The 25,447-nt window shown below is 37.8% G+C and overlaps 1 protein-coding gene across 7 annotated transcripts in view; it reads right to left on the bottom strand.

Annotated features, from left to right (window-relative positions):
• Positions 1–6,956: 6,956 nt before the first annotated feature.
• Positions 6,957–25,447, bottom strand: part of mapk10 (mitogen-activated protein kinase 10) — a 78,034-nt gene continuing 59,543 nt past the window's right edge. For 3 of the 7 annotated variants that reach the window (XM_034192242.1, XM_034192244.1, XM_034192245.1), the window contains exons 9-14: positions 23,271–23,453; positions 19,626–19,750; positions 17,630–17,656; positions 14,007–14,070; positions 13,557–13,634; positions 6,957–8,064 (exon numbers count right to left, since the gene is read on the bottom strand). In XM_034192242.1, the coding sequence (XP_034048133.1) occupies positions 7,922–8,064; positions 13,557–13,634; positions 14,007–14,070; positions 17,630–17,656; positions 19,626–19,750; positions 23,271–23,453 (620 nt within the window). In that variant the 3' untranslated portion in view covers positions 6,957–7,921. Of the gene's footprint in view, positions 8,070–13,526; positions 13,635–14,006; positions 14,071–17,629; positions 17,657–19,625; positions 19,751–23,270; positions 23,454–25,447 lie in introns of all 7 variants that reach the window. The other 4 variants (XM_034192247.1, XM_034192246.1, XM_034192248.1 and 1 more) reach the window with 4 other exon arrangements.

The raw sequence follows: 25,447 nt of genomic DNA, 5'->3' as shown, positions 1-25,447 counted from the left end.
AACAAGACCAAGCATTAATGATATGCACACTCTTAAGGCTATGAAATTGGGCTATTAGTTAAAAGAGTATAAAAGGGGGTGTTCACAATAATAGTAGCATCTGCTGTTGACGCTACAAACTCAAAACTATTATGTTCAAACTGCTTTTTTAGCAATCCTGTGAATCACTGAACTAGTATTTAGTTGTATAACCACAGTTTTTCATGATTTCTTCACATCTGCGAGGCATTAATTTTGTTGGTTTGGAACCAAGATTTTGCTCGTTTACTAGTGTGCTTGGGGTCATTGTCTTGTTGAAACACCCATTTCAAGGGCATGTCCTCTTCAGCATAAGGCAGCATGACCTCTTCAAGTATTTTGACATATCCAAACTGATCCATGATACCTGGTATGCGATATATAGGCCCAACACCATAGTAGGAGAAACATGCCCATATCATGATGCTTGCACCACCATGCTTCACTGTCTTCACTGTGAACTGTGGCTTGAATTCAGAGTTTGGGGGTCGTCTCACAAACTGTCTGCGGCCCTTGGACCTAAAAAGAACAATTTTACTCTCATCAGTCCACAAAATATTCCTCCATTTCTCTTTAGGCCAGTTGATGTGTTCTTTGGCAAATTGTAACCTCTTCTGCACGTCTTTTATTTAACAGAGGGACTTTGTGGGGGATTCTTGCAAATAAATTAGCTTCACACAGGCGTCTTCTAACTGTCACAGTACTTACAGGTAACTCCAGACTGTCTTTGATCATCCTGGAGCTGATCAATGGGTGAGCCTTTGCCATTCTGGTTATTCTTCTCTCCGTTTTGATGGTTGTTTTCCGTTTTCTTCCACGCTTCTCTGTTTTTTGTTTTTTGTCCATTTTAAAGCATTGGAAATCATTGTAGATGAACAGCCTATAATTTTTTGCACCTGCATGTAAGTTTTCCCCTCTCCAATCAACTTTTTAATCAAACTACGCTGTTCTTCTGAACAATGTCTTGAACATCCCATTTTCCTCAGACTTTCAAAGAGAAAAGCATGTTCAACAGGTGCTGGCTTCATCCTTAAATAGGGGACACCTGATTCACACCTGTTTGTTCCACAAAATTGACAAACTCACTGACTGAATGCCACACTACTATTATTGTGAACACCCCCTTTTCTACTTTTTTTTACTAATTGTTGTGTGTTGGGGGGTTTGGCTGGATGTTTTTGTGTTGTTTTCTTTTCTTTGCTCTCCAGGTGGTATGCAAACTGGTTTTTGTCTGTGGAGAAGGTGCTGGCAGAAGAGTCCTTCACCCTCATCAGCATTATTAGCTGCACCTGTGGAGGATGTTCACGTGCAGGCCTACTGACTCGCAGCACCTGTGGATGATGCTCACATGCAGACTTGAGGACTTTCAGCTGAAGCAGATAATGAGATGGCGTTCTGCATTTAAGCCATGAGTGGTTCAAGCGGAATTGCCGGGAACTCGACCTTGTGACGTTCGTTTGTGAGACGCTGAGGACCGCGCCAGGGTTTGACACATCGTGCCTGTGAAGGAGGACAGGTGAGGGACACATGCTGTCAGCACACATCAGAGGTGATTATTGTCTGAATGATCGTTAATACCAATTTGGTATTTTGTTACGCAGTATATTTGAACATTGATGAGAATCGTGCAGTTTGCTTCTCACTGCCGTGGCGTACGGACTGATGATCCTCCACCTGTTGTGAGAAGCTGCTCATTTGCATAAAGCTTAAATTCAGACCTGAATGTGTTGCTGATAGTGTGTGCCTCTGAAGGATATTTGCTGTAGCTCTGTTGACTTACCTCACCTTTTCCATCCTTCACAGAGTCAGTTTGTCGTGTCCACCTGGGGGGTGTTTGGCGGTGAATCTGAGTCCAGAAGCGCCGAGGCTTCGATCCTTTTGGGCGCTGGAGAGCGCGCCGTCCTTCACTCCACCAGACAAACCAAATATTTATGTTGTACACTAATTATTGCACTGGAGGGGAAATAAAATCGTTTTGTTTGTGGAACCGCTTTCTGGTTATTTAGCGCTGGGTTCGGTCAGACGTTGGTCCGCTCCTCAACCTGCGTCTGCACATAACACTAATAGCCCAATTTCATAGCCTTAAGAGTGTGCATATCATGAATGCTTGGTCTTGTTGGATTTGTGAGAATCTACTGAATCTACTGGTACCTTGTTTCCCATGTAACAATAAGAAATATACTCAAAACCTGGATTAATCTTTTTAGTCACATAGCACTACTATTATTCTGAACACTACTGTAACACTGCACTACTGTACACCAAGTCTCTGCAATTGTACGCTACCCTACGCCAGTCTGGCAAAAAATCCTTTAAGTTTTTTTAACAGTACATACCTGCATTGCTAGATTTTATTCATCCCGCTGGACTCTGCTGAACTTTACTGGCAGTGAAGCTTCAGAACCACAGAAGAAGAAGAGGCGGGGAGAACATGCAAACTCCACACAGAAAGGCCACAGATGGGAATCAATCCCATGGCCTTTTTGCTGTGAGGCAACAGTGCTAACCACTAAGTCACCATGCTGCAGTCTATTTACCATAAAACCACAAATAAATCAGGCATGTACACTGCTGTCCAAGATGAAAGGTTTTGTTTATTTCCAGTCACATACATATACTATTTTTACATACACAGTTCCTTTAAAATGTGTTTACAGTAACAGCTTTCAGATTTTTTCATTATCATTATTATTTGTTTTGACTTCATTTGAAATGCTATATAGGCTGAAGCTTTAAGATCAGCGTGAAACAAATACATTTTTCAACCTGACAATGTCAAAAGAATGATACATCAAAACAGCACGGAGTAAAATAAAGGAGAGAGAGAATTGTAATAGAACGCCGTCACCTGATTCAGATGAGCTATACAGGGTTTCTTTGTCGACTTTGTCACATTTCAGTCCACATTTTAGACTCCGAATATTTTGCTTTGAGCATCACCTGACCCTTGCAGAAGTGTGCCTCCTTGTCTGAGTGCAATAAACGGTTTATTGCATTGGTGGACTGTTATTTACAATGTGATTTGGGGAAAAAAGTAAAAAGAAATAAGACGGGAATCACAAGTGAAATGAATTCAAAGATTTTATGTTGGCACAGCTGAGTTCAAGATGCATCCAAACTAACCATTATTTTGACAGTCTTCAGTTGAATTATTTCAGATTTAAATCAATAAATACATTTTTTTTTTTTAAGTTGAGGAAACTAAAATTTAAGCCAATCAGCTGCACAGACTTAACTTTATTCAAATTAAGACCATTTGGTGACTTTATGTTAACCTAAATCAAAGTGACATGTTAGGATTTGTCAAGTTCAAATTGCTACTCAAACCTCATGTTCAGCATTTTGAAATCTGAAATTATGTGTAAAAGTAGGGATAGATTGATTACTGGCATCGGTCTATCTGCTGGGCCGATAATTGGCTGGGCTGATATTTGGTCTAACCCAACGGAAGGGCCGATATCAGTCTATCCCTTGTGTAAAGAAATGAAAACGTAAATGGTATTGTATGTTCTTTTAATACTGTGATTACACAATCTATGACATTTATCCAAGTAGGACCAGAGTCTGGTTCCTGCTCAAGAGCACTTTGACACATAGTTGGAATTGATCCACCAACTTTTTCTTGGTGAATACTGGTATTCCTCAGGGATATGTTTTGGTACCCACACTGTTCAGTGCTTGCATGGACTGGATGTTGAGTTGGGGTGTGGAAACCAGTGTGTTAGGCATCTTTATTGGTACGGAAGTATTTACCAATTGACTTTTCAGACGATGATGATCTTTGTAGAATCAATGGATACCCTGATTGCAGCACTTGTGGAAACAATTTGTAAACTTTCCATGTTTAATATTCAACAAACAGAACAGTGAATTTGAGATTGAGGTATTTTGAATTTTGAGTTGAACTTAAACTTAATATCTTGAACTTGTTAATTCACAGGGAATCAACTGATGCCCCCAAGTAGAATAATTTACCAAGTCTGCGCAACTGGGTGGCTTCTTTTTAAAAGTTTTCTCAACTTTGTCTTTTTTTTTTTTTTTTTTTTTTTTGTCTTTTTTACAGTATAGCTTAAGAACTCAAAAAGAACAAACTGGTATTTAGCCAGTTTGATATTTGTGTCACTTTATAGGTTAAAAAAAATGGTTGAGTTTGAACATAAAATCCAAAGACAGGTACCAATCATCCAGCTCATGCAGGCTGTATCGAATGCTGGTTTTTTAAAAAAAAACAAAAAAAAAACAAATCAGAGCAGCAACAATGTGCGTAATTAATCATTTCTACATTCAGTGCTGGAAACCAGCTGTTAGGAATCATCTCGACATCAGGCGCACCCACTCAAACAGAGAGCACCTTTGATTAACACAAATGTGTTGGAGGTCTCACAAATGTACATTCAGAAAACAAAAAAGAACAACCGAAAGAGGATTTGTACTCCGTGACCAGAACATGTCAACAAACCAACACAACGATTTGTCGTAGGATGGGTAAAAATGCCCTGCAGAAGCACTGCAACAGTTTGTTGAGTATTTGTCTTGTAGGATTCACACATTGGAACATTTGCAAACACTCAAGATTTTAAAAGTTGCACCCTGTTTTGACAGATTTGGCCGGCCAGACCCTGAACAGAAAGCCGAGCGAGCCATAGCTTAAACTGTAGACGCCACCCTTGGTTAGCCTCGTTAGCGCCATTACCCTGGTGTGTCACTGTAGCACTGCACAATCATCAAGCCATTATCAAGACTGCTCATAATTAAAGTTACAACGGAGATGGGACGTTTATGCTAAAAGGGCAAGCCATTCTACACACAAAAATAATAATAAATCTGTCAGTTGTAATAAAGGTGAGCAGAAAGTCCCCATCAGTTTGTCCAGATTATTACTCTTTATGTCAACTAATGAAAAAAAAGGATTTTATTCCAAATAAACCTTTTTTTTTTTTTAAATACTGGATGATTTCTATCCACCACCAAAAGAGGGCAGTGTGTGAGGACACTGTACACATGCATGCACTCTTGTGCTTAACATTCTACCAATCCAAATTTTTAGACATAAAACATCTGTGAAAATTTGGATTAAAAAAACATTGTGTTTCTTAAATATAAATGATAAGAATGCACAATAACAATGCTGTGCAAAAGTTGTAAAAAAAAAAAAACCTGCCAAATATCTGCCACTTACAAATGAACTTAAATAGTAAAATGTTATTTTTTTCATGGTTTAAAAACATGCTTTTAGGTGATGAAATGGTATTTTTGTAATAACTGTGATTATTGACAGATTTGATGGGTTATGAACTGAACAGTACAAAGTATTTTTCTCAGACTTTTGCACAACACTGTAGAAACTGAATAAATGCCATTCGTGTGCTCATCAACACACAAACAGAGACTTTCCACCTTCTTTTGGAGATGCTGTGACCAGAACTTCACGGGTTTGATTCCCTGAACATACAGAAAAAAACTGGGTTTGAATGGTGAAATAATTTATCCCATGTTAATTACTACCATTGAAGTGCTTTTAATGAACCCTCACGTATAACAAATATAAAAACTTGAGTTCAAAAGTGTAATTTAGTGGTCTCAGGTTAAAACATGACAATCATTTGGCCAGTGTGTGTATGATTCAGATTTTTAACCTGATTTGTGGGGACATCACCAAAAGGCACTTGCCGTCCGTATTCAGGTTAATTTCTCGAAATCAACATCAGAACATCTCTACAAGGTTATCGTTCACCGCCTTTAAAATGCCAATGCTAATAACGCATGTGTTGCACACAGTCAAATAAAGTAGAAGCGTATGGAAAGCTGTTTGATAATTTATTAAAATCTCTTTGTATCAGCCATCTGTTTTCTTACTAGTTCAAGCTTTAGTAGCAGTAGTTGAACATTTGTTTGCACTAGTTTTTCCATTTTGTCGTACTGACTAAACAAAACCTCTTAATAATCACTTTTATTACGTAATTAGTGGCACTCGTCAAACTAGTTCTAAAAGAAACTTTACTAGTGATGGCAGGTGATTTTTGATTCACAAGTGACCCTCATGACAAACTATTAACACAGACAGTCTTAGTAGTTGAGTAGTGAGCTGGAAGAGCTTTGATGTGTTAACTAGTCATGGATGTTTTCACTTTTCACTCATTAAAACTCTCACGAGTTAGTGAGTGAGCATTTTAACTCATTAGTCATTAGTAAACAAACTAGCGAGAGCTATTAGCCTTCAACAGTAAACTAGTGAACTGCAAAAGCGCGGCTATAGTATCGAGTCAAGCACCAGTTTACTACTTAATGAGTGACTGACAATTTTCTGCACTATTTAACCAACTCGTGACATTTTTGCCTTCACTAGTCAACTAGTGAAGTGGTACTTTACTAGTTGTTAACTAGTTAACATCTGAGCTTTTGCATCTCGCTGCTTTAATAATGCAGAAAACTGTAGATCACTAGGGATGTGAATAGGTACTTGCAATTCAGTAGTTAATTAGTGAAGGCAAAAAGTTCACTTGTTAACTAGTGAGTGCCAAAATGATCACTGATTAACTAGTAAAAGCAAAAACCTCAGGAGTGAGCCAAAGAGTATTTCAGCTCTTGCTACTTAACTATTGAATAACATTGTAGACCACTAGTTAATGAGTTAGTTGCTGAAAAAGACTGACTTGCAAGACTTTTTGGTCCAATAGTACAAAAAAACCCCCGCTAATCTTGTGAGACCAAATGTCCAACTAGTGCTGACAGAGCACGAAGGAACTGAAGGAAAGGATGTCTGATATTGAGGATACAGTATAAATGTTCACACTTATTGTCATAGAAGAGTCTCTTTGTGAAAATGCCATTTAGTCCATAATGGCGCGCACAGTTGCCGGTCATCCTGTGGATCGGTGACACAGGATGACTATACACTGCTCAGTGAAACAGAACATTTCGCACAAATTGGACTCCTCTTTTTGTTCTTTTATGAAATCAAAATGAAAAGTAAGAGCATTCTGACCATTTCATCCCAAGCTCAGGCATGACGTTTACTGAATTAGCCATCTGATCTGCTTGCCTGTCATTCACAGACGTCCTCCATGTCTCAAGTTAGTTTATATATAAACACAAGTCTCTATAAAGACTCGTTTTAACATACAGTGAGACAAGTATTGTTTTAAATCTAATCATGCAGGAGTACAGCTAGAGGCGGGAGCAACTCAGGCAGAAAGCGGTGATGTGGCAAGGCGCACTAGTCATTAAAAACTAAAAATCAAGTGTACTGGCCATCAGTCCCATTTCACGTGCCCACCAGCTGTACAGAATTACATATTTACAGGTAGCACAGGGGGCGCTGTTCTGGGGGAGGGCGACTACATGTCCAGCATAAAAAATGTGCCAATTTGGCGTTTTTATGCCAGGGAAGGTCAACAACAAGGGTGGTGTCATTACATAAGGCTTGAGTAAGGAGGGCAAGAGGAGGACGCTCAGATTGTTTGGTGGTTGGGTGCTAAATGGTAGCCCACCTTGCCACGATGATCCACGCACCAGTGCTTGTGTGAGGGTTTGGGAGACCTGCAGCCAGTCAATATGCACTTTACAGGAGATGCAAGTCGAAGCATTTGGTCATTTTGCTCGGATGCCATACGCAAGATATGTGGGGTAATACAAGCAAAGCGCCTAGAGGATCATTAACATATATCTGGTTTATTTCAGTTTAAATACCACTGCTGCTTTTGAATGGCAATGCACAGGCTTTAGATTTAATCACTTCAGATTGTGTTAATGTTTTCCATAACTTTTTTTTTCTTAGCATACTATTTTCCTCTTTTTTCTCCTTTTTGGTATTTTCCACTCTGCCTTTTCAGTGGTGCGTTGCTTTCCAAACGGGGTCTCTTCACCTTCGGAAGAACGCGGGGTTGCGCATGCAGGCGGCTAGTCACCTGCAACACCCCAGGGGTCCCGCCGAAGTCTCCAGGCTGCTGTCGGTGTCTGAGGCCAGGGTCTGGTCGGTGGACATGGAGGAGATGTCGTTGATGGAGGAAGAGGGAGGGAGGCTCTCGCTGCTGTTCACGGCTGCACCTGTGCTAAGGGAATCAACAACAGCGGGGGGTTACAACGTAACAGAGTCCTGTTCAACACACCAAGAGATATTCTGCAACATACACACAGAGCAGACATGAGACAGTGATGACCGTTTTCCCGTAATTACCCAATTTCCCATTGTGAAGCACAGCATTATTTATAATGGACATTATTATGTTGACACACCACATTTGTCGATTAGCTAGGATTAGCAAGACTGCAAAATGCTAACATTAAATTGTTTTATCTGCAGTTGGCACCAGCTGTTACATGAATCACTAGATTAGCAAAACTGTATAGTCTAAAATGCTAACAGCAAATGATGCCAACCATATATGCAGTTATCTTTAATCACGGTTGTCATCATACTTGGGTTAGCATGGCTATATATGCTAACACTATCCACAGATGACCATCTGGAAATGATACATGTTAGAGTATTGTTTGAGTGCCATGTTAGTGGGATATGCCATACTCCTAATTACACTAATTGTTAGCCTTAACTATGGTTAGCAAAAATATATATGTCAACCTCATATGCTGGTTGTGCTTAGTGTTGTTTGACATGGTATTTTTAGGTGCCATGTTAGCGGGATATGCCATCCCAATAGCTGCGTTTGCTGCTAACCACTGATGTTAACCATGGTTAGCATGAATACATATGCTAACCACATGCACTTACTGTAGTTTTTATTTTTGTTTGATTTTTTTTTTTTTAATAAAAGGAGCCTTCAGTGGCAAAAAGCATCATGTTGACATAATGTCTGTTATAACACTCCACTCTACTCTAGTAATTTTGAGAAAATGTCATCACTGAAGATAGCAAATGTAGCAACAAAACCAAGACATCAACACCACCACAAATACAGTGTGTCTACAGAACACAACATGACAAACAAAGTAAGGTTAGGGTCCAAAAACAACTACCGGTACTGTCAAAATTTGTTGACAGATGCCAGAATTCATAAGTCCTTTTTCTAGCTTAATGAATCACATCGCCAAGAAGTAACTTATTTAACATTTAGGTTGTATAAACAGAACTGTTTAGGAACTGTCTTCATGCAGGCAGAATTCAAGAGATTTTGTTGAAAAGTGGCATTCATTGAACCAGGTGATCCTTATGGCTACTGCTGCAGATAGTACCAAATATTCTGAATACTATATTTTCTGGAGTATAAGTCACGTTTTTTTTTTTTTTTTTTTTTTTTTTTTTTTTTTTAGTTTGTAAGGCCCTACGACTTATACTCAGGTGCAACTTATATACTGAAAAATCATGAGTTAATAATTACAGTAACTTTATATAGGACTTTCACAAGAATCAAAGCACAACACAAAATAAACTCCTATAATAAAATAATAAATGCCAATAAGAAGAAGTACATTCCAACAATGCACAAAAATCCCAAATTAATGAGTTAATAATACTTTTTTTTTTTTAAAGTGTGACTTGTACTCTGGTAAATACTGTAATATGATTTACTACCATGTTTTGTTCAGGCATTCATCTCATTTCAAGTAACAATACAACTTTTTTCTCTTTTGACATAATTTCCAAAAAAGGATATTTCCTGGTTCCACACATTTTTATAGCCCTACGCACAGCATTAAACTGTATCTGAGGCTGTATGTGGTTGGCAGTGCTGCCACATTAACTTTGAAAAGTTACTTTACTAGTTATTTTATACAGTTACATTTTACAGTTACTTTATACAGTTACTTCATTAGCAGCTGTGGACAACTTCTCGGCAGCTACTGAACGTAACTAATAAAGTAACTTTCATAGGGACATATTGTTGATGGAGTCACTGAATTAATGATAATGAAATCAATGAAAGACTCTATTTGTATTGATTAAAGTGCCTGTGGTAGGGTTTCTCTGTTTTGTATTAGGATGCAATTGTGTGGCAGTTACTGTAATTTTACACATATTCACACAATTTTCACTTTCTATATGCATGTATGTAGCAGCTGCACTCTGCGTTGTGTTGTTATGACTCCGCCCATTCGCTCCCCTCGGGACGCAAACTCACGAGCTCCGGCATGGGAGTCGGACTCTCTAACCAGAAGGCTAAAACCCAGGGCTCTGGCCTTGTGACCAGAGAATCCTTTTGAGCTGTTGGGAGTGAGATTTACTAACTACATCTGCACAGCGACACCTGCTGGCCTCCGTTACACTCACCCCCCTAAACTCACTCCCATCCGGGTCACGGCACCATTATAGCGGCTGTACTCTGTGTTGTGTTGTTATGACTCTGCCCATTCGCTCCCCTCGGGACGCGAACTCACGAGCTCCGGCATGGGAGTCGGAGTCTCTAACCAGAAGGCTCAAACCCAGGGCTCTGGCCTTGTGACCAGAGAATCCTTTTGAGCTGTTGGGAGTGAGATTTACTAACTACATCTGCACAGCGACACCTGCTGGCCTCCGTTACATGTATACCTTTTTGTTAAAAAAAAAAAAAAAAAAAACAGTTTAACATAAGCTTAACATAAGAAAAGTAAAGCATACCCACATCTAAAACAGTGGATCTGATGGGTCTAGCGGTTGTCAATGAACTACATTGTTCAGGGTTAACTTCATTTGCTGTTTATTGTCAAGTCTAGCAGCATGAGCTGGTGCTGCACTTTGCACCTTCTATGACACCACTGAACGGCTTTGGGTCCTGGATGGTATGCTTTCACGTATACAGTGCATCCGGAAAGTATTCAGATCACTTTACTTTTTCCACATTTTATGTTACAGCCTAATTCCAAAATGGATGAAATTCATTTTTTTCCTCAAAATTCTACACACAATACCCCATAATGACACTGTGAAAAAAGTTTAGAGATTTTTGCAAATTTATTAAAAATAAAAAAACTAAGAAATCACATGTACATAAGTATTCACAGCCTTTGCCATGAAGCTCAAAATTAAGCTTGGGTGCATCCTGTTTCCACTGATCATCCTTGAGATGTTTCTACAGTTTAACTGGAGTCCACCTGGGGCAAATTCAGTTGATTGGATATGATTTGGACGTACATATAAGGTCCCACAGGTGACAGTGGATGTCAGTGCACAAACCAAGCATGAAGTCAAAGGAATTGTCTGTAGACCTCAGAGATAGGATTGTCTCGAGGTACAAATCTGGGAAACGGGACAGAAACATTTCTGCTGCTTTGAAGGTCCCAATGAGCACAGTGGCCTCCATCATCTGTAAATGGAAGAAGTTCGGATCCACCAGGAGTCTTCCTAGAGCTGGCCGCCTGTCTTAACTGAGTGATCGGGGGAGAAGGGCGTTAATCAGGGAGGTGACCAAGAACCCAATGGTCACTCTGTCAGAGATCCAGCATTCCTTTGTGGAGAGAGGAGAAACTTTCAGAAGGACAACCATCTCTGCAGCAATCCACCAATCAGGCCCATATGATAGAGTGATCAGACGGAAGCCACTCCTTAGTAAAAGGCACATGGCAGGCCACCTGGAGTTTGACAAAAGGCACCTGAAGGTCTTTCAGACCGTGAGAAATGATTGGACTGATTGGACTAAATGATTGGACTCTTTGGCGTTAATGCCTAGTGTCATGTTTGGAAGAAACCAGACACCATTCCTACGGGGAAGCATGGTGGTGGCATCATCATGCTGTTGACTGCACTCTTGACCTCAGCCTGAGGTGATGGTTCATCATTTAGCAGGACAATGACCCTAAGAACACAGCCAAGATATCAAAGGAGTGGCTTCAGGACAACTCTGTGAATGTCCTTGAGAAACCCAGCCAGAGCCCAGACCTGAATCTGATTGAACATCTCTGGAGAGATCTGAAAATGGCTGTGCACTGATGCTTCCCATCCAACCTGATGGAGCTTGAGAGGTGCTGAAAAGAGGAATAGACAAAACTGCCCAACGACAAGTGCACCAAGCTTGGGGCATCATATTCAAGAAGACTTGAGGCTGTAATTGCTGCCACAGGTGCGTCAACAAATTATTGAGCAAACTGTGAATACTTAGGTCCATGTGAATTCTTAGTATTTTTATTTATAATAAATTTGTAAAAACTTAAAAACTTTTTTCATGTTATCATTATGGGGTATTGTGAGTAGAATTTTGATGGGAAAAATTGAATTTTCTCCATTTTGGAATAAGGCTGTAAGATAACAAAATGTGGAAAGAGTAAAGTGCTGTAAATACTTTGTGGATGCACTGTAAGAAATCCTATGATTTTCAGATAAGTAAAGGATTAAAAAAAAAAAAAAAAGCTCAGAAAAACTGTGAAATGTGAAACTAAATTTTCAGTGTACAGCAGGTCCAACATAAAGCACCCTGTTAGATAATATATTTTTTTTTTAACTTTTCTACTTTTACTTCTTACTACTTTTACTTCTACTTCTACAGTTAAACAAAAACTTATCTTCCCATCTTTCTATTTTGCAGCCATCTTCTGGACTGATATTTTTTAAATAATTTTACATCGTTTAACATGAAAGGATAATAATATTTATGATTAAAAGAACTGAAAATTAACATAGTTATAATGTTGTAGATACTGCAAGTGTACAGTAGGGTATGGTACCAACAAATACAATTAATCTATTAACCATCTCTACAACTACCACCAATAACGACAGTAACAGTGATGCAAAGATAAATAAGTTTATAGCTAAAAACACCCAGTTTATACACATGTGCAGCCAGTAATATTACTCAATTGCACAGTTGGCTGGCCAAAAATAATCATGCTATCTAAACGGTATCTTGATCTGCCACACCTGTGAGGTGGGATGGATTATCTTGGCAAAGGAGAAGTGCTCACTAACACAGATTTAGACAGATTTGTGAACAATATTTGAGAGAAATAGGTCTTTGTGTATGTAGAAAATGTTTTAAATCTTTGAGTTCAGCCCGTGAAAAATGGGCAAAAACAAAAGTGTTGCAGTTATATTTTTGTTCAGTGTAGAACAAAAGGGCTTTTCAATGTTAAATTCAAATGTCCACAAACTCCACAATCCGACTCAAACATTGTCAGGTGACAGTGAGTGTCAGTCTGCACCTCACTTTCAAATATAAGAGTGATTGGGGCATGTTTGACTAATATATATATATATATATATATATATATATATATATATATATATATATATATATATATATATATATATATATTGTCATTTTTCAGCATAAATATCGCCTCTTGGTGGTGAAGTGTGAGAAAAGAATTTGGTTTGGACCCCAACCTTAAAATCATCACGTCCACATATTTACACACAGACAGCGAGAAAATTACATATATTAAATACTACAAAATACTACATAATACTGCATGACTACATTTCGTCTTTACATTAATTTACTTTAACATGTTGAACAAAGACAAAAACGACAACACAACACTGCACTAGTCTGAAAGAGACGGCACAGATGAGACACATGAGGAACAACACAATGGTTTCTCTTTTTATGAGGGGAAACTGCAGTAAGTTCACTTACAGAGCGATTAGGGTTATGCACTGAGAGTACCTGAAGGTGAAGGCTGTCCCTTCACAACGCCATTTTTCGTTCTCTCCTCAAAGTTCATCACCTCTTTGTAGATGAGTTCTCCAAGGAGGAGGTTTGGGGGGAAAAAAAAGATTTTATGAAATGTCTGGTTCAGAAAATTATACTTTTTTATGTCAGCTTCATAAAGATGTGAAGTTTCTGAAGACGTTTTAGGGGAAAAGTGTAAGGAAAATGCAGCTAGAAATTAACTCATGACAAACTCAAAAATGGAAGGAAGGCTGTTGGTGCTGTGCAAAAATCTTAGGCATGGTTTTTAAATATTTAAATTTATGTCATTTATTTTTTTGAATTAAAAGTTTTCATAATTCAAATATTAAATGTATTTAGTTTAATATTTGAACATTAATGGGTTTATTTAGTATAATTTAAGAATTAGATATATGATGTTGAAAATTTTTGTGCAATTCTCACCTTTCCATTCTTCAATAGAGTGTTCTCTTTCATCCAGCTGCTTGTCATAGATCTGAGGTGGAGGCTGCAGAGCAGAGCATGCACAGTTTAGGAAAAAAAAATTATCTGAAGAATTTATCTGAAGACAACTTACCCAATATATATATATATATATATATATATATATATATATATATATATATATATATATATAAAATTTAACATGAAACATTTGTGGGTGGTACAGTTTAAGACCTCAATAGAATACACACACACACACACACACACTTAAATGGGAAACAAAAATAATTACTGGGCATTTCTTAAATGTGGCTGAGAAATCAGTGCCACATTTCATATTTTAATTATTTCAAACAGTGAGATTGAAAACACGATAAAGAAAACCTCAGACTCAGACATATTTTTTTTCCCTCTCATTAGTAGTGCATGTGTGGGACTAATGAGTCAGTGAGTCAATGAGTGTGTCCAGAACATTTCAGTTAGTAACTCTATAGCAACGACATGTGCAGCTCTAAAATTCTATGTCCTAATAGATGCAGGTGAGGAGCAGTGAACCTCCAATTTAGAACCATGTCGGCAACTTAACATGCACAAAGACTAAAATCTAAATCAAACACACATGCCTATCAAGTTGCTTTTGAAGCCTTGCTGCTATATGGCCACTAGAGGCCGATAGATTGAAATAGATGGGTAACCTTTGTTATAATATCTGTGCTAATTCTTTATTTTATGTTAGCTATCAAGTATTTGTGTTATTTGTTTGGAAGTTCTGAGAAATATAAGTTAAGTTTTACTTCATTATATGTCCAAGTTTCAGACACAGGGAGAGCTCCCCCTGTTGGTGACAGCCAGTAACATTAGAAATGTGAGACTAAACCACACCCATTGTTAACACCCACATTGTATAAAAGTGTTGTACAAGCTACTTCGGGGGCCTTTTTCACAAGATGGACACTGTCTGTGAGGGTCCCGGTCCGGTTTTCATTGTGACCTTTAATAAATCCAAAATGAGGAATACAATGGTTTGGTTCTTGGAAAGGGGCAGTAAATTACCTGAAGAACCGGGTAGAAATAACACCTTTCATACCATGTTAAATAAGCCGAAGAAAGAGATAAAAGGAAAAATTGTGAGGCACTAAAATTTCTTTGATTCTTCCTTTGACCAAAGACTGACTGTCCACAAAATGTAATAACTCAAAAATTTTAGTTTTGAAGTTGTGATCTGTCACACAAACAGAATCGAATATATATAATTTAAGCTTTAAAACCAAAAGACAGCAAAAATGTAAGACAAAACAACAGTAGAAAAAAAAAATGAGACAGTAATAAAGAAAGAAAAAGTGAGACTCATTTGGAAACTAACATTTTTTAAGACTACTCCCCTCTTAAAAAGGGCTACATTTGTGTTGTGAGACTAAATTTAAACCATTAATAATGTTTAAGAATGATTCCTGTCCCAAATAAATTTTAAAAAAATCCCCAACTCAGGCTAAATTTGTGTTGTGAGAGTACGTATATTTGAAATTTTGCTATTGTTTAACTAATGCCACCCCACCCAAAACAGAGAAAAATATTTGAAATAACTATTTTGTCCTCAATAGATACGTGCATCTAAAAAAAAAAAAAGAAAGTTCAATTTTTTTTGGCCAGATATTTCACAAAGTAAAAATTTTATACATTCTCAAGCCTCTCGACTCATTATAAATAAACTAAAATGTTTCAAGTTTTTATTTTAAGCTCGATAATTACAACCTACAGCTCCAAAACATAAAAATGTGTATCTCAAAATATATGACTATTTCATTTCAAGCCAGAGTTTCTGCAGTATAAATACAATGAAATCACTCAGTCTGGTTCAGTATACACAACCACATTCATTGAGAAGACTGATGCCAATTGTCCAGAAGAACCTCACTGAGTCCAGAAGGAGGGTAAACCCAACACAGTCTCACAAGTTTTTTTTTTTATTATTCGTGCTCCCATCAGGCAATTTATCTGTTTTTTTTTTTTAAATCTTACTATTACTAACCCTACCCCTTCCCCTAACCCTACCCCTAACCGACCAGACCCCCCTGCATCATTTTCCTTTTTGTGCTCCCATCAAGGAATGTATTTGAATGAATTTGTGCTCCCATTACAAAAAAATGTGGCATTTTTCTTGACAGTATCACAAACAAATAGATTAATGTATATTTTGCGATGCTGAATCACGACATGCCGTGAAATATGGTAGGGCAAACCACAGAAGGTCACTTCTGAAAGTGTTGACTGTTCATAGAGCGCTGTATCAAAGCACCTTCATGGAAAGTTGACTTGAAGGAAAAAGCATGGTAGAAAAAGATGCATAAGTAACAGGGATTTTTGCAGCATTGAGAAAATTGTCAAACAAAATCAATTCAAGAACTTGGGGGAGCTTCACAAGGAGTGGACTGAGGCTGGAGTCAGTTCATCAAGGGCCTCCACACACAGACATGTCCAGGAAATGGGCTACAAGTGTCACATTCCGAGTGTCAAACCACTCCTGAACCAGTGACAATGTCAGAAACATCTTACTGGGCTAAGGTTGCTCACTGGTCCAAAGTCCTCTTTTGAGATAAAAGTAAATTTTGCATTTCATTTGGAAATCAAGGTCAAAGAGTCTGGAGGAAGAGTGGAGAGGCACAGAATCAAAATTTCTTGAAGTTGCGTATGAACTTTCCATAGTCAAGGATTATTTAGGGAGACACCTGCTGGTGTTGGTCCCCTGTCTTTTTTGAAGTCCAATGCAGATGTCTACTAGGAGATTTTAGAGCACTTCATACTTCCATCTGCTGATAAGCTTCATGGGGATGCTGATTTTCATTTCCAACAGGACTTGCCCACTGTGTTAAACTGGTAGTAACCACTTTGCTGACCACTGGTCCCATAGATTCTCTATGGGGTATTGTCAAGAACAAGATGAGAAACATCAGACCCAACAATACAGATGAGCTGAAAGCTGCTATCAAAACAACCTAGGCTTAAATAACACCTCAGCAATGCAAAATGCCGATACTCCCCATGCCACACTGCATTAAAAAATGACTTATTGGATGAAATCAATTCAATTATCTGTAGAATTTCCATCTAATAAATATGTGTAGCCCCAACTCAAGTTGGGACTACATATATTTATTAGCTGGAAATCCAGTCCAATGAGTCAATTTTTTGAGTGCTGATGCAGTAATTCATGCAAAAGAAGCCACAAACAAGTACTGAATATTCTTTTCAGACATTCAACATTTCTGTATTATAAATCCTTTTGCTGAACTGATACTATGAAATAATCTAACATTCTGAGATGGGCATTTTCTTTTATTCTTGGAGCTTCAGGCCATAATGATCAATTTTAAATATTTTAAAAGCTTGTAACATTTTAGTTTATATGTAATGAGTCTAGAATATATACAATCACTTTTTGAAATACCTTTCAAAAAGTTTAACATTTTCATTATATTTTCATTTTTGACGACACACCTATATACACCTCATATATATATATATGCTGGCCTGCTGATCATTAAACAGTCAATCACACACCGTTGTGTGTCCCATCAAAGGTCCAACAGAGATATTTTCTTTTCCAGGTATGTGCTGTTATTTACCATGGATATTTGGATGAGATGACTGGCCTTCATCAGCATGAGATGACAATAGAGAAGGGGAAAATAGGAGAACATGTTGAAATGCCACTCACAGCCAGATTACACATAACTACAACATACAACTTTAACAACAGCGTAATCATTAAAAACATCATCAGCAAGCTTAAGGAAAGTACAATTGGAAAAAAAAAAATCTATATGATTCCATTCTGATTAAGATGCTCAGAACTACATTAGAAGTTTGACATTACTATACTTAAAAAAATATAGCCAGCAGGACATTATGTAAAGTGTACTGTGTTGGCTGCTTGTGGACTCGTCAGTGTGCAGCTGCATGTAGAAGTGCGTTTATTGAGCAACTTTTCCCCCACTCTTATGTCACCTCATACTACTGAGGCTCTGGTGACTAAAACAGTTCAGATGTTACATGGATGTAAGTAATAAAACCAAAAGGGGGAGGAAAATGAACATGAGACATAAGTCAAAAAATATGCAATCAAATATGCACAAAATGGGCAGGTTTCATTAAAAGGACAGTTTTAAGGTGATATTGTGCAAAATCTGATTATTTAGCCTTTGGTTGTTAAATATCCATGGACTCTCCCATTAAACATCAAAGTCCCACAAGTTTAGGTCTATAGAAGCTACTTGGCTGATAGTAAAATTTATGTTTGAAATGATTCATTTTATAATAAGCTCACATTTGAGTTAGCTTTTGCACTGTGATCACTGAGTGCACCTCAGAAGAGAGGTGCATCTTTTCTGTTCAACAAAGGTGGAGTGCAACACACTTTGTATTATACAAATTATGAATGATTATGAGTGCAATGGTACTAATATTGTCATGCGGTGAATGATAGAACATTCCATAATTTGATTGTACAAATGACATTCGTTATTTGTTTTATATGACACCTAAATAAATCCTCATTTGATAGTTTACTTAAAATTAGGTGAAAAGGTATTGGAGCTAGTTGTTCAATGAAGCCAAACATTTGGAACTAAAATAAAGGGTAAATGGAATCAAATTGGATGCAAAATTATGCAAATCATACAATGAACTATTTTTCTATATCATGGGATAAATGGTCATTGCCAGTTAATAGGGGAAAAAAAAATAATGATTTAAATGCCCCTTCACCCCACTGAAGCTATAATCTGTCTCTAAAATAAGGAAGTGACATGATAATGAATTTTAAAATGTCTTCTGACTTCACTGTCTGCCACAGGAAAGGGTAAAGGACAGGTCCATTCCATTACATACCTGAATGGAATATTAAGTACCAGAAATGGTTTAAGGTGAATATGAAGATTATAATAATCTCTACACCTATTTGACTGGTAAGCCCCCACCTCATGGTAGTGAGGGCTTAACAGTGTTTCATATTTCCCAACTGTGGGACTAATCGTGGAATATCTTAAATTAATGATATCATTAGACTTTACAAGCATTTAGAATTATATTTCAAATTGTGGAGTTAAACATGATAATGTTAATATAATTACAACAAGTCATTTATGCAGGATTTTAAACTAATACAGCTGCAGAACAATGAAACATTCAATGAAACAATGAAAATTGAAGTTTGTATGACAGTACAGTAATTGCACAACTACTACAAGTCTAGACAACTTGTTTGCACATAGGAAAAAATACAAAAATAAAAAATACTTTAAAAAAATTGTGAATGCAGGAAATTTTCTTAAATTACTTATACACATTTAGGAAAAACTTTTAATATGAGTGGTTCTTGAATGATGCACAGTGTCTGGTGTAATTAGTGGTAAATCCCACATCCAGAAATGTGGAAATTCTCAGAAATTTTCATCGCTACCATTAAAGCAACGGGAACAAAATCGGGTGTTTTGTACACAGTAAAATCACAAATTAACAGTGTAACTTGGTACAGGGAACAAGTAGCAGTGCTGAGGAATCAAAACAGCGGAGCGGATTAATATTGGAATAATAATCTGTATTTGGTCCAGTCCTACTCACCGCTTCCACCTCAGCCGGATCGTACCACACATTTATGTAGGGGTGCTGTAAGGCCTCGTCTACAGATATCCGCTTAGCGGGATCGATGATCAGCATCTTAGACAGCAGGTCTCTGGCCTGGCTAGCTGTGGTTTTGGGGGGTGGAAAGACCAATCAAGTTGAGTTACACAATATTAGACACTAAGAAAGTTACATTAAGTTATGAAATAGGACATTTTGAACATTAAATGACAATTTATTAGAGATGTGAATGGTCGCAAGACTAAAACATACAGTTGAGAAAATATTAACCATTTTGGTCCCTTGCAAGACTTAATGAGATAACTGCTTCATATTTACCATTTTTAATATTTAGGTGAAACATGAATTGAATCAACAGTTTCAGAGTTATTGTCCTTAAATGTTCAAAATGGAAATAACCAATAATTTTCAGTTTAAAATTTTTCAAAACACTAAGTAAAACTACTGCTTCAGAAAACAGTCAGTACTTAATATTTGAAACCCTAATCAAAACAACTACTTCAGAAAGCGATTCATTGTCTTTGAATGTGTAAAAACACCAAAATGCTATTTCTAACCGCTAAATGAACTGTTTCAGCCGCTTTGAAAAATAGTGAGATTTGATATGTTCAAAACAGTAAATGAAACAATTCTTTCAGAAAATCATCGCTGCCTTTTAAAGGCTTTACATGCCAAATAAACAACTGCTTCCAAAAAAACAAAACAAAAAAATCAGTTTTGAAATGCACAAAACGGTTAACGCAACAATTTTTCAGAAAATCATTCAGCATTTCCAGAATAGACACACCACATAAACTGGTTCGGAAAAAAAAACCCCACCTTTTGAACATTTTCAAAACAGTAAAAATTTTTTTAAATGCAAATTGGGTCAGAGACATTCAAGACATCAAAATGCTTAAAGCACTATAAAAAAAGAATTGCTTCAGACATTATGCAGCATTTTGAAATGCTTGAAACAGTAAATGAAACTATTGCATCAGAAAATGATCCAATGTTCATAGTTAATGAGACGCCACAGCAGGTCCCCATAAATTGTAGGCTGCTTCTTAGGCACCTCCACGTTCTGGGCCTGATGGACTGATCTAAAACTAAGAAATCTTAAATCAGACATGATGACCACACGCTGACCTTCACGCACACAAAATCAAAGTACTGAATCAAGAGCCGAGAAATAAGTGAAGGAGAAAAGGCTGGTAAACATGTAAAATAACCTCTGTTCTGTTCCATATTCTCTCTCTGTCTCTTTTCTTCCAAAGATCAAAATAACCAAAACCCAGTGGACGCGTCTTTCATGTCTGAGTCGTACCTACGACAGTTTGAAACAGCGGCACTGTCTCAGTGGGTGAGTTTCACTCCAGCAGCGAGCAGTCAGAATACAAAAATCAATTCATGACACATTTTTTTTTTTTTTTTTACCAGGGAGATGCTTTGATGTTGGAACAGAAAAAAACAGAAAGCATATTCTGTTATCGTAATGGAGAGAATTTGATATTTAAAAATAATGGGGAAAGATGCTGCATGTGTCCGTGGAGATATCAAACAATTTCTTGAACAATCTGCTTAAGACAGACATTTTTCAGGAGCATATTTCATTCTGGAAGATGCTCACTAAGGCAATGTGTAAAAAGCATTGTTTAAAATGTTTAATGCTGCTCATGTGTTTTGTATGTGAACATGTAATTTCCCACACTCACAGCAGTATCTTCTGTTTTTTTTTTCTATGAAGTCAAAACCGGATAAAAAGCAGCTATTTGTTGGAAACAGAGAAGAATTATCACACTAAAGATATTAAAAGATACTCAATACATGATGACATAATGCATGAGCATTATCAATGCATTGATGATGCTCATGCATTATGTCATCAATGTATTGAGTATCATCAGTGCAATGCAGAAATGCATTTCAGAAGAATAGCAGGATGTAAAATGCACCAACATAATATCTACAGTACATTCCATATCTGATGAGCAGGTAACTCCCAGAAAGCTTTTGTCACTGCTCTGCTTTCTTCCCATTTCTGATCATTTATATCAAAAGAGGTAAAATGGACCATATAACAGACCACTGTTTGTGTTTTATTCTAATTCATTAAAAGAATTTCTGAACAATCCATATGGTTTTGGAAAACCATATGGATGCACCGTGTAAAATGCATTGATTGAAAGGAGTCGCTCTCCATCAGTAAACAAACAAATCTAATTCAGTAGATTAAAAGGGCATATCATAAGGACAGATGGATTTGATGCTGGCTAATTTTAATGCACCAGATTAGTCCAAAAACAACTTTGTTTAGCTTATTGAGTAAGCCATAAACCTGCTGAACACCCACTGGATGTTTGGTGGATGCCGAATGGCTGATGGGACTTAGGAGCAGGTGTAGTTGAACTTAGACGGAGCTTGTTTGCCACCTGTTGAACATATCTGGGCTTGTTGTACAGGATAATGTTATCATTATACGTGTGATGGAAATTAGGAGATGGTGTGGTTAAAGGTATATGAAGTTTAAAAAGAGCTTGTCAGGGCCCATATACGCAAAGCAACTCCAAGTCCTCTCAAAGAGCTCCTAACTTAGCCTAAAATTTCCTTGCAAGGAATCGTAGCATAAAAGGGAGCCAACAGGTGTCTGAGAGCAAGTCTGAGCAAGGAGGGGACAGAAATTCTTATCTTTGTGAGGAGGCAGGGTTGACCCCATTGCTAGGTATGACACAGTCCTCTATGAGCTGTGACTGGCTGTCACAGAATGGGGAGGAGAAATAAACCAACAAATGGGCTCCAGCTTCCTAGTCATGAATGGACAGTGAAATCAACCGATCATAAAAGCCGAACTGCATTAACGTGTAATTGTGAGGATAACTGTTATGCTGATGAAACTCAGCAAGATTAAATGAATTGTTACACAGCTTGAAAATGTTTGGATGTACCTCATTCACATGCTGATTATCTACATATTAAAAGCGGGCGTGTGTGCATGAGATTATTTAGTGCGTTCATTGGAAGTAAATACGTTAAAAAGACATGCCTGATACAAAAAAAAAAGTGACAACGCTTATTTCCACTGTGGTCCATTTAAAATGAAATGACAAAATAGAATAATAAAAGAAAACAACATTAATAATACAGATAATAATGATAACATTAACAGTGTGTGTACATGATAACAAGAACCTAAATTTATTAAAACATGAAGACAGTAAATTTACATAAAATAATGATGTAGATCAAGCCGTTAGTGTGTTACTGACTCACTGTCATCCTACATGCAGCTTACTCTCTGTCTTTTCTGCCATCTTTTCTGTTTAAAACATCTTGGGCTTCCTAAAGGTCATCCTCCCAACTTTTACCAGTTTGGCACCTTAGGAGTTTTCTTAAGGTATAAGGTGCTTCGCGGACAACTTTCATCTTACCAAGGGAAAATTCTAAGAAATGTCTAAGATTTTGAGGAATTCTAAAATGTTCTTACAATAACATCACTAGGAGCTATTTTTAGCCTTAGGGTGCTTGGTGGATACAGGCCCATGTGTGGTGGCCACAAGGAACAGCACCATCATGGTGGAGTGTTACCTCTTCTGGGACACTCCGGTAAACATTGCTGGCATCTGCATCACAACTTCGGGCTCTCACCTTTGAGTTTGTTGTGCTCTGAGTCGGCAGGGAAAAGGCAGTCAGGAAAAAGCTTGGGGAAAGTGAGGCCTGCATACTTTGGCCTGTTCTCCACGTAATTCCTCACTGTGGGTTGTAGCTTCTTCATGAACTCTGGTGAGGGTGTGCCCAGCTGCTCAATCACCTTATTCCACTGATCAATGTCTGATGAGGACAATTAGGGTTAAGGAAAACACACATGGCCTGCTTCCAGTCAGGTTTTTATTTTTACTTCTGAAAGCTCAGATATATGGCCACTGAAGTTTGATATAAGTAAATTAAAGTGGTTTGGTCTATTACATAAAACATCCAACATAGAAGAGTAGGTACAATGAAATAAACAATTGAGAGATTGACAGATGGAATTATGTATGGTGCATCCAGAAAGTATTCACAGCTCTTCACTTTTTCCACATTTTGTTATGTTACAGCCTTATTCCAACATGGAGTAAATTAATTTTTCCCCTCAAAATTCTATTCACAACACCCCATAATGACAACATTTTTTTTCAAATTTATTAAAAATTAAAAAATAAGAAATCATATGTACATAAGTATTCAAACCCTTTGCTCAATAAATTGTTGATACACCTTTGGCAGCAATTACAACTTCAAGTCTTCTTGAATATGATGCCACAAGCTTGGTGCTCCTATCTTTGGGCAGTTTTGTCCATTCCTCTTTGCAGCACCTCTCAAGCTCCATCAGGTTGGATGGGGAGCGTCGGTGCACAGCCATTTTCAGATCTCTCCAGCGATGTTCAATCAGATTCAGGTCTGGTCTCTAGCTGGGCCACTCAAGGACATTCACAGAGTTGTCCTGAAGCCACTCCTTTGATATCTTAGCTGTGTGCTTAGGGTCACTGTCCTGCTGAAAGATGAACTGTCGCTCCAGTCTGATGTCAAGAGCGCTCTGGAGCAGGTTTTCATCCAGGATGCATTGCTGCATTCATCTTTCCCTCAATCCTGCCATTGAAAAACATCCCCACAGCATGATGCTGCCACCACCATGCTTCGCTGTAGGGATGGTGCCTGGCTTCCTCTAAACATGTTGCCTGGCATTCGCCCCAAAGAGTTCAATCTTTGTCTCATCAGACCAGAGAATTTTGTTTCTCATGGTTTCAGAGTCCTTCGGGTGCTTTTTGTCAAATTCCAGGTGGGCTGTTATGTGCCTTTTACTAAAGAGTGGCTTATGTCCTGCCACTCTACCATATAGGCCTGATTGGTGGATTGCTGCAGAGATGGTTGATCTTCTAGAAGGTTCTCCTCTCTTCACAGAGGAATGCTGGAGCTCTGACAGAGTGACGATCGGGTTCTTTGTCACCTCCCTGAATAAGGCCCTTCTTTGTGTTTACAAAATCCTCCTCTATACCTCTTCATCATGAAGCTGTATAACTGGGGATACAAAATGCAAAACATGCACTGTGCACAGTTTCTTCAATCACAGCCAGAGAACCCTATAACATCTTCTGGGTTGTCTGGATGATCTGGTGGCTTTCCTCACTCTTCTCCTTCTTGCACAGTCACTAGTTTTTGAGAACTATCAACTCCATACAGATGTACCATAGAGGGCCATATTGTTTGTTTTCTTCATAATTTATGTAAATAAAGTCCAAGACATATTCAGTGACTTGGAAATGTTCATGTAGCCATCCCCTGACTTCTCTGAAAAAAACGCAATAAAACTGATTATTTACAAATATTATTACAAATATTATACCATTACTTATACAACCCATCATCTTGGCTTTAATATTTGTTATTAATTTATATTAAATTGTAGATATTTGCTTTCAGTTTGTGTTTAAGGAAGATCATTTTAGAATTTTTTATTATTTGTATTTTTTTTGTATTTGAAATGGAATAAACAAATTAAAATGTGTGAAATACAAAGTGTTCCAATACTTTTGGATGGCACTTAATATAGGAAGCAGAAGTGGCTTAGTGGTTAGCACTGTTGCCTCACAGCAAGAAGGTCATGGAGTTTGCATGTTCTCCCCATGTTTGCGTGGGTTCCATCCTGGTGCTCCGACTTCCTCAGGCCATTTCTCTGACTGAAACTAAGAATGCAAATGACCTGTCTGAACACGTCTCTCTGTGGGAGGGGATGTGGCTTGGGCTTGTGTGTGAGGGCGACGCACGTCAATGGTGGCAGTCAAGCA

Source organism: Thalassophryne amazonica, chromosome 17, assembly GCF_902500255.1.
Source record: "Thalassophryne amazonica chromosome 17, fThaAma1.1, whole genome shotgun sequence".
Classification (NCBI taxonomy): domain Eukaryota; kingdom Metazoa; phylum Chordata; class Actinopteri; order Batrachoidiformes; family Batrachoididae; genus Thalassophryne; species Thalassophryne amazonica.
This window is presented reverse-complemented; position numbering and strand designations above follow the sequence as displayed.